This window comes from Phlebotomus papatasi, chromosome 1 (assembly GCF_024763615.1).
Source record: "Phlebotomus papatasi isolate M1 chromosome 1, Ppap_2.1, whole genome shotgun sequence".
Lineage (NCBI taxonomy): Eukaryota > Metazoa > Arthropoda > Insecta > Diptera > Psychodidae > Phlebotomus > Phlebotomus papatasi.
Genome location: NC_077222.1, coordinates 33,917,946 through 33,932,480, shown reverse-complemented (window position 1 = coordinate 33,932,480; position 14,535 = coordinate 33,917,946). Strand labels below are relative to the sequence as shown.

Here is a 14,535-nt window from a genome sequence, read left to right as displayed (position 1 = left end):
TTTATAATCGAATGAAATGGTGCACATTTAACTTTATTATCCTTATCTGAATTTTATCAAATAAATAATGCATTGAAAATAATTAAGAGCAGATCATTTACTAAAAAGTCTGATAATTATTCTCATTTTGTTCCAGAATATAACTAAATCTAACTTTTTAAGTCACACACTATTTATTTCTGAAAGATTTTTTATGGCATAAACATAAAATTTGTTTTTTTTTAGTATTATTTGCACAAAATTATTAAACATGCATTTTGAGGTACTTAATTCCAAGATAATCTATTGCATTGCTTTTCAGTATTGTGCATTGCTCGGTAAATTTTCTTTATTTTTCTTAAGTGAAATGTTGTATATGTAAAACTAATTAGAGATTATAGAAAAACCATAAAACAGTTTGAGACCTTTATTGATGTTTTCGAGTGAGTGTAGAAAAAATAACGATGATTAAAAAAAATTAAATTATTTTGTAAAATGAATTACTTTCGTAATTTCGTATTACGTCCGGATGTTCAGCTAGCCTGTTTTTGATCTTTGACCATTTTTAGAAATTCACAACAAAATTGAAAGAAAAAAAACTTATTCTTTGAAATGAATCTCTTCGATGTACAGAATTTACTGCTTCATAGCCAGTTCAAACCGATTTAGACTACTTCGTAATTGCATAATTGTAAGTAGAGATGTTTTATTTGAATACGAAGACAATTGGAGGAATGTTGACTATATCGCAGCATTACAATAGCTGTGTCACACAACTCTACGTGAATCACAACTCTACGTGCGAGATCTTTGTGCTACTCAATTGCCTACTTTCAAGCGTACATTGAAAGATTATAAAATCTCTCAATTTAAGAGAGTCTTTAAATAAAACCTCGTTATGTTTTCCAAAGAGTTTGTATTTTTATCATAAATATAAAATACAGTATAATTTCTCTAGTATTGTGTACAAAATAAATATAAATTATAACAATGTTTTTTTTTTCAACAAGAATACAAATCTAACGCCTAAATTACAAATAATACACACTTGCACACACTTTTCACACATTTTTTTCCCTTCAAAAAAACATTTTTTAAGCTTTTCTTTTTTAAAGTTAGGAGAAAACAGAGAGAGAATTTTCCTCAATTGTTCTTCAACATTCATCACATTGTTTTTGTCCAACAAATAAATACAAAATAAATAAAAGTACCACTTAATATTACAATCTACTTTTCTACTAACTCCATTGATTTGCTAAGTCGATTGAGAAATTTCTCAATATTCTCCATTGAAAGTCATTAATTGGAGAATGTGTTAAAATTTCAAGAAATTTCACAGTAAATCCTTTGATTTTTTTTTCAATGACGATTTCCAGTGTTTCTCTTAAATTTTCTACTACATTTTGTTTTTATTTTTTTTTTCAAGAGAGACAGATAGTTCAGGAGGTCTTGTACATTTAACACATTGGAGATTTAAAATTAATTTCTTTTTGTCCAATTGTCCCACCACAAATGTTTGTTTTTTTTTCTTGGATTTGTCCTTTCAGTGAACACCTGTTACACTCTGGAGCCAAGGTTTGTAGAATGTTGTTCGCATGTAGACGCCAGGGAGATAAGGGGCTGCACATTTAATGCCATGGGATACAGTTCCGGCCAATTCCCATCTGCCATCGGGACGCTGAAGGACTAGAGGACCTCCGCTATCGCCCTGGAATTGAGGAAAATGGTAAGTTTTTTGTAGTTAGCACAGTTGCTGATCCAACTGACGATTTATTGAGAAACATTGCAGTGGAAAAATTTACTCATTACATAGCTTGGGATCGTACGAAGCATGGGTACTTTCCCTTATTCTCTATAAATAATATTTCTTTTAATTTTGGGGTCAGTAGCAAAAATCGACTTTTGGGAGGGTCACTGAAGATTTGAAGTTGATATCTCAAACTGTTTGACCTATAGAGCCATAGTCACCACTGTTTGTGGAATACTAACTAATTTCTTGTAATTTTTAACAATATTTTAATATTCTCCTTTTTTAGTTTTAATAATATTTAGTGGCATTGTGATTTTTTCGCAAATTGATTTCCGGAAGCATTGATTTAAATCATTTGATCTAGAGCAATTGTTAGAAGTTTATTTGTGGAACGCAAAAATATATTATAATTCTCTCTTGGTGTTCAGGTAATAAATTACCCAGAGTTCCGTTAAAACAAATAGAATATTGATAATATTTATTAGATGAGTTAATTAGTAATTTAATGTACTAAGTAATCTTGAAAACCAAACGTGAATTTATAAATTTAAAATCCTTGTTACGCCGTAAATTATATCGCTGCAGAGTAAATTAACTTTCTCGAAAAACTCAGAGATTTTATCTTAAATTTTTATTTCAGTTACGTGAGGTACTTTTCATTCTGATTAATTAATATTCATCTCAGAAAGATACGAAAAGTACACAATTTATTTAAATTAAGTACTTAAAATGAGACAATTTCTTTATCGCAAGAAAAATTTCATTTTTCACTGGAGAATGAGAAGTTTTATAGCATTTAAATGACTAAATTAAATTATCACTGTCAATTTGTGCTACATTTTACACCAAATGAATCTTCAAAATTCACGGTGTATCGCAAATTCTCAGATTTCTCATCATGCTCATTTAGAAAGTGTCTGAACGTGGATGATTTTGTAAGCCAAATTATTTAGCTAACGAGGTAATTTTCTTTAAGGTTAGATTGTTTCTTGATCATTTGGGCAGCTTGTTAACTCAAGTGCTACTAATTTATACTCACTTCACAAGAATCCTTCTGACCATTTGCGTATCCAGCACAGAGGAAAGATTTCAAAATTTTCTTATTGTGACCAGCTGTTTGGAACATTTCCTGACATACGCTGTTGTCAATGATGGGAACATGAACTTCCTGAAGAACTGACGGTACCCCTCCACCGTATTTCAGGCGTCCCCAACCAGTTACAGTTGCCATTCTTCCCGTAAAATCGGCGTTGTCCGGTGGCATGCAAATTGGCACTGAAAAAAAAAAGAATTTTTGAGTTTTCGTACTTAAAAATTCCATAATCTAAAAATTCTACCAATATGAGTATCATAGTGAATAGGACTTTCAAGTTCAAGGATTGCCAAGTCATTTTCGAAAGTAGCAGCATCGTACTGTCGATGGACGATGACTCTCTTTACGTTCTTCGTAACAGATCGTTTAGACTCCAATTCCCCAGAAATATCGTACTCCCCAAAGACAGCCACGAGAGATGCAAGGAATCTGGGAATGGAATTAGATTTTTAATCATATTTTCTCAAATATTTATCAACGAATGCCTTACCCTGGTTGACAATGAGCAGCTGTGATTACGTAGCTGTTGGAGATCAACACTCCTCCGCATTTGTTCTTTGTGAAGAGTCCTAACCATGTTGATTCGCGTACTAGTACTTGCCATGGGAATTCCCCAAAGTGTGCACTCTTACCACCCACAATTCTCGCAGTTTTCACATGAGGCCTAACTCCACATCCTACCAAAAATACAAATTTATAAATTTTGTTGTAGTTGGTTGTGGTCAATCTAGTTGATTACGAAAATTCTCAATTCTTTACGCTACTTACGAATTCTTCCATCTTCTATACTGAGAGGTGTTGAGACTTCTCCATCTTGTTCCTCGCCTACATCCTCCGTGTCATAATCATCTGCCGATGTTGTGGAGGCTATTGTTGTAGTCTTGATACGTTTTGTCGGTCTCGTTGTAGGTCGTACTGTTGTTGTGACTTTCTGGATAGGCTTTCTAGTTGTAGTTAAGAGTGTGGTTGTTGGTCTTCTTGTTGGTCGATTCGTGACTTGTCCAGGTCTCTGTGTGGGCTTTCTCGTTGTCACTCCAGGACGAGCAACTCCAGCTCCTGTAGGTCTTGTTGTTGGACGACGTGTTGGAACTCCTGGTGCAGGGGTTGTTGTTCTCTGTGGAGGTTTAGATGAAGGTTTCTTAGTTGGAGGTTTCTTACTGGGTGCTCCTCCGACGGGTTTTGGGGTTGGACGCTTGTGGAGTACTCCTGTGGCATTTCTTTCCAGGACTACATCAGCCAAGCTGTCAAAGTTGTTCTGAAGAGAAGCGACAATTTTGCTAACCAACAGGTCCATCTTGTCCTTAAACTTCTGATCCTCAAGGAAGGTTGGGGTAACGACTTCCTCTTCGTCAGCTGAGGGGTAGTTGGATGATGTGTTGAGGTTGGGGTTCCTTACCGGTGGGAAGTTTATTGAATCGTACGGCGGTGTGGGATAATCTTCCTTGATTGTCGAAATTTCTGGATAGGCAAGAGTCGAACCGGCGTAGATGGAGTTTTTGTCGTAATCTGTTTGGGTGTGCACATAGTTGTAGATTCCATCAGATTCTTCAGCGGTGTAGATTGCTGTAGATGATACTGTGTGATCATATTGAGGTCGGTAGTAGCCGGGAGTGAAGGTACTTGAAGGTCCGTAAGGAGATGTTGGTTGCTGTACTGGTCTCTTGGTCACAATGGGGCTGTAAACGTAGGAAGTGCTTGGTGGTTTTGTAGGTCTTGAATGTTGTGGCCAAGGAGATGATGATCCTGCAGCTGGCTTTGGCGTAATAACAACAGTCGGAGATGGTCTTTGGGTTACTGAAACCTGTCCATATCCTACATCGTCATCGGCATCATAAACACTTTGCTCAATAGGTTTAGACTGGATGATTTGTTCAGGTGGGAGCCTTTCTGTTGAACTGGATTGATCATAGGGTCCTAGTACGATAACCGTAGGTGTTGTGCTAGACAACAGAGGTTGGGCAGATGTTGAGAATTTCTGAGGACTCGTAGACACAGTTACACTTGTTGGCCTCTTTGTCGGATGAGGTGAGTAGACATAACTCGTCGATGGAGGTTTCTGTGTAGCGGGACGTTTAGTTCCTTTCTTTGTTGTCGTCGCACCTGGTCTAGGAGTAACAGCTGCAGTACTGGAAACATAGCTCGTCGAGGGAGGTTTTTTAGAAGGTGGTCTTTTGGGTTTTTGACTTTGCGCAGGTTTCCCCGTAGATGAAGGATATTTTGAAGTTACGTAGAAACTAGTAGGACCGTATTTGTCTGTATTGATTTCCGTGTAGTTGCTAGGATATCTCGTTGTGTAGAAAGTTGTTTCTCTGTCTTCTGGAGTTGACGCTGCATTGTATTGTGGTCCTGTATTTGTCTCATTCAGCATTAAGATTATGGATTCTATGGATTCCATATCGTTTTCACCGATTGTAGGTTTAACACTTGGTTTATCGTTGGATATCGTGTGAACCAGAACGTATTTGTTTGGATTTGCAGTCGTAGGCTTTGGTTTTGGTTTGAATTCTGGTTTTGGAGGTGGATTTTTTGAGGAAGGTTTGATGGTTGTTGAGTGAATGAAGTTGCCAACTGATGTAAAGTCACTAGGTCTGGCGTATCCACTAGTACCATCATCTATCAGGTCAGCATCAGCTCCTGGATGTGTGATGTCACTGTGAGTGAAGTGTGTACCGTAACTGTTGTCCAGGAGACTATTTGTTACATGATTCATTTGACTGGCCGTGAAGTAGTCTTGTGCGGAGGATTCTGTTGAACTAAATGGGGATGAGAGTCTAGTTGGGATCTCTGAGCTGTAGTGACTCGGACTGGAGCCCATGGGTAGGTAGAAGTCTCCGATTTTGGTGGATGCTTGTGGGGGTGGTGTTGTACTTGTTGTGTGTGGAAGATATGTAGAGACTTTGTGAATTGATGATGGGGATGATACAACAACAGCCTCGTTGTTCACGTAGTAGTGACTTGTGTACTTTTGGGAACTGTCTGTTGTTGATACAGGTCGATCTTGGACCTTGATCTCGTTGTGGGGGAAATTTGCGGGAAGAATGTGATTCCCATACGTTTCGTATGACATCGAGACCGCTTGATTGCTGATGGGTCTGTCGTCTAGATCATCTGTTGGTGGTGTGAGTGGAGTTTCTACGGTTCCCTGGAGTTGACAGCAAGTGCCAAAGAGAAATCTGCAAAATAGGAGAAGGAGAGAAACAGAGAAAGTTTAGATGATGCGGAAACCTTTGATATGTTGTTCTAATGATGAAATCTAACCCGTCCATGCAAGCACCAACAACTTGTCCCTGTCGCTGTGTACACTCATGGTTGAACATACAGATCGTGGGACCATGCGCTCGAATATCATCTTTGGGCAGTGACTTGGATGGTTTGCAGAATTTCGGTGTGATTCTGTAGCCTCCGAACAATTTTCTCGATTCTGCAAGTGACACGAGAAAAATAAAATGATAAAACACAATTGGTGCCTCTGTCTCAAAGTAAAGACACTCTTTCGCTCTCCCCTTTCTCAAACATTGGCAACTGAGTCACGATCTTGCACAAGTTCGTGGCTCATTGACTTCTGATTCTGACCCACAAACATCCACTCTTGGTCAATTTATTTCCCATCCGTTGATTTTAATTTCTCTAATTTCACGTGCGGGCGTTCCCCATTGTTGGAATCTGTGCAAAGAATTTACAAATTGTGTATATATCTCTTCTAAACTAGAATTCTCTGCGTGAAAAGAAAATTTTCTGATACGTGAATGGCAAAAAGGTTAAAGAAAGTTGGAGTGAATTTTGTACTCAATCGACCCCAATTTATATTTTTTTTTTTACAATTTTTTTGTTTCTTGCCAATCATTTCTTCTGAACTATCGTAATCTTGTCTAATTAACCAATTACACCATCTTATTTTGACTATTTTCTCTCCATTTTTGGCAGTATAATTACAATGATGCTGATGAAATGGTCTTTTGAATGAAGATGAGATGAAAGAATGAAGATTGGTCAAAGGAATTCCATTGATGTTCCACATTTGTTTTTTGTTGTTGTTTCTGCTGGCATCATGAAGATTGCAATTTGTCTCGCAGGAAATTGATTCTCTTGCAAAATATCTCTGAGGCTTATTTCAATTTTAATTCAATCTCATGTCAAAGAGAATTTCTCTTATCGCAACTTCTTATATGCATTGATGACTCAGATGGTGATTACGATGACATAAAGTGACACCTTTTCCAAGAGAGACCACCGCATCACAATTCTATTTAGTCCAACAATATATTTTCACTCAGGCAATATTCAATTATAGTGAAAGATTTATAGGTTTAGAGAGAAGCAATTAAAAAGCAATTAATCAAAATAGTTAGACATTTTGGCGATATGGTATCGTCTACAATTTTTTTTCCAGAGAATAAAAACTCTCTTTCAAAATTTCTTTGTAAATGAAAGTTATTGGGAAGCAAGTTTTTGATTGTTATTGGTATTTCATTTGAATTTATTTGAATTTATTAAATTTCTGTAGAAAGTATGGAACAGGGTCTAGTATTTGCAGTTTATAGTTTACATTTAGAATTTATCTTGCAAATTGTTTTATGAAATCGTTCTCAAACTTCTGTGTGGCAGGGCTGGCTAGAATTTTATTTCGTTCTCTATATCGATAACATTTTCAATATGTTCAGGAAGTGAAAGTTATCATTTAGCAGCTAATTACATTGGTAAATCCGCAAATAATCTTTAAATTATATTTTTGTTTTTAGTACTAAAATTATTTGTACTAAAAATTATGTAGTACTGGTTTAGTAAAATAACCAAAACTAATGATGATGATGATTAAATTGAAAAACTGTTTGTCTTGTAAAACTGCATTGATTTACAAAATTAAAATAGAAGTAAATTACTATTTTCTTGAATCCAACTAAATTAATAAATTTAAAAAAAAATGGTAAAATAATTCGGTCCATGACACTAGTCAGAGATATTTCGAATTTGGTAGCGTAATTATTATGCTCCAATTGCTTTTATATTCACAAAGTAATTAGATGTAATGATTGTAATTTTATGCAAGCGGGAAATCAGGCAGTTTTATATACTAATTGTTTTAGTACTAAATTTAAATTATTTTTTTATCAAATATTTTGAAAAACTGTAATAATTTAATAAGTGACACGTAATTAGTCTAGTTATCTTTTTACTTCGTTTCATTCAAAACGAATTTGAAGATTAGTTTGGGTTTTTTTAATTTTTAAGAGTATAAACTGTGTTTGTTTTATTTAGGAAAAAACAATATCATTGGGAAAACCTGTACTAAAATGTGAAAGTGTTAAAATATTTTTAAAATGCCAGGTGATTTTAATAAATTATGTATTTGCTTCCTTTTGTATGTACGAGTATCCTTTTCATATAATGTGCTAAATTTAACTGTACTAAAATTGTCAAGTGGTTGAGATTTTATTACTTTGTTAATTTTATTACTTTTCAGTGAAATGTAAGTTTTTAATTTTTTAGTACACTAAAAATGGGAAACTCATAATTTTTATTGATTAATTTTATAAGTAATTTACCGTTTTATTAAAAATCTATCACGTGTAGCTTTAGTTTTAGATTTAGTACAGTCAGGTGCTAAATTTCAAATCCCACCCTTCTTTTTCTTGGAGTTTTTTTTAAATGTGCAAAAAGCACATATCCATTTTTTATGATCTCATAAAATGTTTGTCATCGTGTTCTTATTTTCAGAACACAATTTCTTCTCAGTGTACAAACAATGGCAAGTGATGCTTTAAAAAAGACCTTGTTGTCTTACATAGAATACTTCCGGAACAATTGAAGAGTTATTTGAACCATTGCGAAATTTAAACAGAAAATTTCTTTCACAACTTTCATCTGAGACAATATTGACACTTTTAGTGACAATTTCTTCTGTAGCATGTGAAGTTTATATGAGAGAGTCTCTTTGGGTATCTCTGTGAGAATAATAAATGGAATTGAAATTAAATGGAATTTGTGGCGCACGCTTCTCATTCTCACTTATATCTGTGTCTTGTTACTTTAAACACCTAACACATTACATTTACATTTGCTACTCTGGGGTATGAAAATACAATTTCAATACCTAGTATTATTCTTTTTGATGTTTCTCATTGTAATGAAATGATTATATCTTTGAAATGAGATTTATAAATTTTCTTCAAATTGGTATTGAAATGAAGGTTTCAAATTCTAAAGAATAGTGTATCATTTGTAGGGAAAATTTTCTGATGAAAGTGCTCAGAGATTGGATTTAAAAGTTTTAGGGGAAAGTGGGGAAGTTTTATTCACACATTTCGAATTTGTCTGAGACAGTTATACAACAAAGATAATAACTAAAATCAATACTTTAGTAGAAACTAGATAAATAAATTAAAGGGACAGATAATCCTAACCGGCTTATGTAGGTGAGATTCTTAACGTGAGCTAACTCGGAGTGCATGCAAATTCGATTTGGAGCTGAAGTTGGGAGACGCCATTCAGTTATCTTGAATCAAATTCGTGAAATTATACAAATTTTGTATTTAAACCAAAATATCAAGGATTTGGATGGACTGGCAGAAAAGTGATATATGGGTGAAATATAGTCCAGAATGTTCTCTATAATTTTGCTGTAGAACTTGAACTCATCGATTACTCAGAAGCCAAGATAAGCGAGGTTTTTTGTTTCTTAACTCGTTTTTTCATCCAGAGTGCCCCAAGTAGTCATTTGTTGAGCTTCAACTATATCAAAGAATTGTTGTATTTTGCGGGACTTTCCATTTAAACCCCTATTTTAAGTGTCTTGGTGGAGTAGAGGCAGTCAAATTGGCATCTGAGTGATTTCAAAGCGTTATTATGGGAAAAATCAATTTTTTCACACTTAAACGGCAAAATCGGAGTGATAGCGTAGTCTGAGTGGAAAATGATGTATGGACGAAATGTAGAGACAAATGTGCTCTACAATTATGTTGAAGTAATCATCAAAATCGGTTCAGCGACAGTCGAGATAATTGAGGTTATGTGATATTGAAATTGGTTTTTCGACTGTGGCGCCCCTGGTGTTGGTCCCACGAAGTTCAAATATTCTAGAAAGTTGTAGCATTTGGTGAGATCTTTCGTTTAAGCCCTCATTCATCAAAATCGGTCACATAGAACCGGAGATATGATTTTTTGAATTTCGTGAACTTTGACCCCTCATATCTCCGGTTCTATTGAAACCACAGCGTGCATACGCACCATTTTGGAAACGTCCTAGACTGGACTACAACATACTAAAATTTCATTAACTTGCACAATGCCGTTTTTGAGAAAAGTGACTTTGAATTTCGATGAATTTTGACGCTATCACAGCGCCACCTGTGGTGACTTTTTGAACTTCCATCTGAAAGTGCTCATTGAGACGAAACCAAAAAGGTAAAATTTAGGTCGCTATGTTAATTAAAACCGGAGATAGAGGCCGGTCAATGTTCGAACTTTGACCCCTTATAGCTCGGGTCAGGGGTTATGGATCGACTTAAGGTTTTTTTTGTTTGATAGGTATAATCAACGGCTACAACATACTAAAATTTCAGCCCGATGCACAATGGAATTTTTGAGTTATTTAACTTTTAAGATTTAAAAATTTTCTTTTTAAAAAAAGCGCCCCTAGCGGTGGTTTTATGAACTTGCGATGTTAGAAGGGGAAGTGGCATTTCACGAGAGCTTTCCAAAAAGCCCTCACTTTTTAAATTCTGACAATTAGAACCGGAGTTATGGCCATTTTAAGAAATTTTTTTTGGACCCTTATAGCTCGGGTCAGGGGGGTCGGGGGACCTTAAGTTTGGTATTGATGGAAAGCTCTAAGGCCCAGCTATAACATACTAAAATTTGAGTCCGCTGAATGCCATAGGGGCGGAGCTATTGAGAAAACAAAAAAAGGGGGGTATTCAAAATGGCGGAAGGAGGGGTGGGGGATGGGGGGTCAATGCACCAAGTTGCAATTTTCACCCGATATATAACCTTTGCCGAAAACCGCAAGTCGATATCTCTTTTAGTTTAGGAGCTATTAAGCTCCAAAGAGCGGCCGGCCGGCCGGGAACGTAAAATAGCCACATATATATTCGTGATCAGGAAGTGCTGAAACACATTTTGGCCAAGTTTGAGGTCGATCGGACGACATGAAATTTTGTTAGGATTATAGTAGGTGAGATTGTTAAGAATCTCACCTAATACTGGTAGGTCTAATTTTTTTTAAATGTTACTAGCTTGATCATTCGCCATTGATTCTTGATAAAAAAGATTATTTTATCAGACTATTACTATGTTCGAATATCTCTCACTCTTGGACAATTTCAAGGAATACAGTAGACTCTCTCAAATTCGGGCATTTGGGACCGAAATGTCACCCGAAGTAGAGAGAAATTCGGGCATCAAATTGTTTGAAATGAAACGATATTTTGTTCTTCTGCATGGTCATACTAAGTTTACATACTCGTATTTATGGTAAATTTCATGAAACCCCCTTTGTAATGCAAAATCACATCATAACTAAGGCGAAACATTGCCAAATTTTAGAATATTACCTTTATTCGAAAACTTAAAAAATGTCAATAAACATTTTTTTTAATTTAACTGATGCCTGAATTAAAAAGTAGCCCGATCTTAAAAGAGCCGAATTAGCGAGAGTCTACTGTAGTGGGATAGTTTTTGAGAAGAAAGAAGAATTCTAACTTAAATCGGAACTCTAGACTGGGTTTAATTGCTCGTATTAGCGGAGATTCTTTACAATCTCAGCTTTTGTGGTCCTAGGTGAAATCCGACCTCGTCAGATCGCGCTCAATTTTTGGATTTACACGTTTTGACACTCAGATTACGAATATCATGTGTGCTAAAAATCGATTTTCGTGGACGGCCGTCTGTTCGTCCCATCCGTTCCGTCCGGAGTACAAACGCTTCTGGAGAGAAAACGGAAAGACAAATCGACAAGCGGTTTTCGGCAAAGGTTAAATATCGATAGGTGGCTAGAATTTGATGACATCAGGCATCCTTCCACCCCCTACCGCCATTTTGAAACACTACCAATTTTGTTTTTTGAATAACTTAGCCCCTATGGCATCGATCGATTTCAAATTTTGGTATGTTATTGCTGGGCTTTAAGAGTTTTCGATTAAAAAAATTAAAGTTTCACAAATCCCCTAACCCCAGCTATAAGTAGTCAAAAATTTAAAAAAAAAGTTGAAAAATTTTGGTGTTTTGGATACTTTTTTTAAATTTTTTTTTAATACTCTCGTGGAGTACTTCAACCCTACTGACACCCTAACTTCATCCGATTTAATCGAAGGTCCGATTAATCGAAAAATCGAGTTACGAAAATTCAATTTCCTATATTTCGAAATTTACACGATTTTTCTTTAAATTTTAGTAGGGGAGACTGGGGCAAAATTTGTCAAAACGAAAATTTCAATACTCACTATTTTCTAAAATAAAAGAGACTGAGGCTTCAAATTTTTATTATAGATAGCCTTCATGAACCTTCTTAAATTTACAAAGTTTCAAGGGATTCGAGGAAGGATTATGTAAAATAAAAAATAATGAAATTTTGAGATCTATTTTTGGAATATTTGGCTTACAGAAAATTTCAATACTGATTAGCTCAATTTAAGCACATCTCTCGTTAAGATAGAGAAAAATTATCTTCGACAAATCTGTTACCATTTGGTGCTCTATTTTTCATTATTTTTTCAAAGCGTGAATTTTACTTTTTTTCCTGGTTTAGGGAAAAAAATTATCAAAAGTAGGTTGAATTTTCGTTCAAAACTTCCTTCCTCAGGAAAATTTCAAGCTTTCGGTTTAAAAATTTATCTTTAAAAATGAGAACATTTCCAACTAAAATTTTCTTATTGAACCCCGAATGGATTTCGTGAGCTGAAAGCTTGATTAAGACATCAAGAAGACTTTTCTTGATGAAATTTCGGAAAATTGATCAAAAGTCGAATGGAAAATGTTCTTAATATCCTCAAAATATTTCCTGTAAAGTTTCTTTTAAAAAAAATCGGCAAAAAATTCAATCCTCTTCCGATTTTGATTATTATCAGCTGCAACATTGCAGCTTTCTTTAAGAAAAGTTGAGTCAAAGCTTTCCCAAGTGAGAACTACGTTGAATCTTCTTAAGGATTTTCATTCAATAAACTTTGTGAATTTTTAAAACCAAATTGTCCTTTTCGATAATTATTATCACCTTCAAATAGGTAAAATTTTCGTAAACTTGCTGGAGTCGTGGAAGGGTTAATCTCTAATTGAAATTTCATAAATTTCATAAAATAGGTACCTCGAGAGTCCCTTTCCCGGTATCTCGGCAAATTCACCAAATAAATGTTTTTCATTAGATAGGTAAATGTTCCCTAAAGCTCGTTTCTATCACGTGAAAATTGACACTATCCCTTCGCAAAGATGCCCTTTTATAAATCTGCCCCACACTCCCTTTGGGTAAGAGAATGATCATTCGATGAAGTTCAAGTCTCTTCGTCTGTAGAGCACTGTATGTTGTTATTGTCTTTAATTTCATGTCTTTTGCTATGCGTTTGGGTAAAATGTGTTGGTGTCCCAGTTTAGACTGCTGCTACTTAAGAATTCAGGACATAACGGGAATGAATTGATTGCACACACACTGGAAGAGATACTTTGCATGTCTCTGACTCTCTTTAGCACTTCTTCGCCAAGTCACTGTGTCGCGATCTTGGTGATTGGGGAAGAGTGAGAAAGAGATGAGGTGGTCAGTGATTCTGGCAAAGAGAAGAAGATTGACAATACACTGACAGAGAAGATTTCTCAATGACTCTCCAAGTTGGACGGAGAGATGGTTTAAGAAGGCACATGAAGAATGGAAGTCGATGCAATGGATTAACAATGCACTTGGGAACTGGTAGAATGATATGTTCAACATATAAAAGAATAGATGGAAGTCGTTGTGGGTGGGTGTTTTTGTTAAAAGCTCTTCGCTAGTCGATTGATTTGTACATATAGAAGCTTCTCAAACACGTGTCTCTCTCATGGTACTCGCGCACATCAAGCATGGAAGAAAGTGAAAAATTGGCCGGATGAGGTCATAAATAGAGATCTTTCAAGAGGTTCTATGAGGTAGACAACAAACACCTAAAAAAAACGTCCTCTTGTCTTTTTTTAAAGGAAAGTTTCTCACTGACCATGCACAGTAGAACAATTAAAGTTCTTTTCTCAGATATTTTTCACTTTATTGAATGGAAGGTGAAGAGCAAAAAAGAATATTGGCAAACTTAAGAATAATGTACTTTCAGAATAGATCTTTTTTGCTTGTTAAGATTCAATGTCAATGAAAGTGCTCAGTTTTTGTTCTAAAGCATAAACCCAGAGGTGAATACCTCAAGAATTTTATTTACTTTTACTGAGAGTGCTCTTGGTACATGAAAAAAACTGATAGTCACTGTGAATTACACACGTTGTGGTTTGTAAATTTAAATAATTACTACAACTTTTATTGCCTAGAGACACTATGTAAAAAAATTCTTCAAAGTTGAACTTGAACTTGAACTGTAAAATGTCCGAAGTTAGTTGACATGTTTCACTGGAAATTCTAATAAAGTTTGTTAGATGCAAATGCTTTCCATATTAGTAGTGTTATGGGAAAATTTTATTTGAACATTGATTTTAATTTCAATCCTTGGTTGCTTTTATGATATACGAATTAGAATAATTAATTAGAGTAAATTAT

At 35.2% G+C, this 14,535-nt stretch overlaps 1 protein-coding gene across 1 annotated transcript in view; it reads right to left on the bottom strand.

Annotated features, from left to right (window-relative positions):
* Positions 1–878: 878 nt before the first annotated feature.
* LOC129804510 (serine protease filzig) overlaps positions 879–14,535 on the bottom strand; it is a 43,641-nt gene continuing 29,984 nt past the window's right edge. Inside the window, exons 2-7 of the mRNA XM_055852291.1 lie at positions 6,081–6,243; positions 3,591–5,995; positions 3,313–3,499; positions 3,067–3,251; positions 2,769–3,004; positions 879–1,687 (exon numbers count right to left, since the gene is read on the bottom strand). Of these exons, the coding sequence (XP_055708266.1) occupies positions 1,523–1,687; positions 2,769–3,004; positions 3,067–3,251; positions 3,313–3,499; positions 3,591–5,995; positions 6,081–6,243 (3,341 nt within the window). The 3' untranslated portion in view covers positions 879–1,522. The remainder of the gene's footprint in view (positions 1,688–2,768; positions 3,005–3,066; positions 3,252–3,312; positions 3,500–3,590; positions 5,996–6,080; positions 6,244–14,535) is intronic.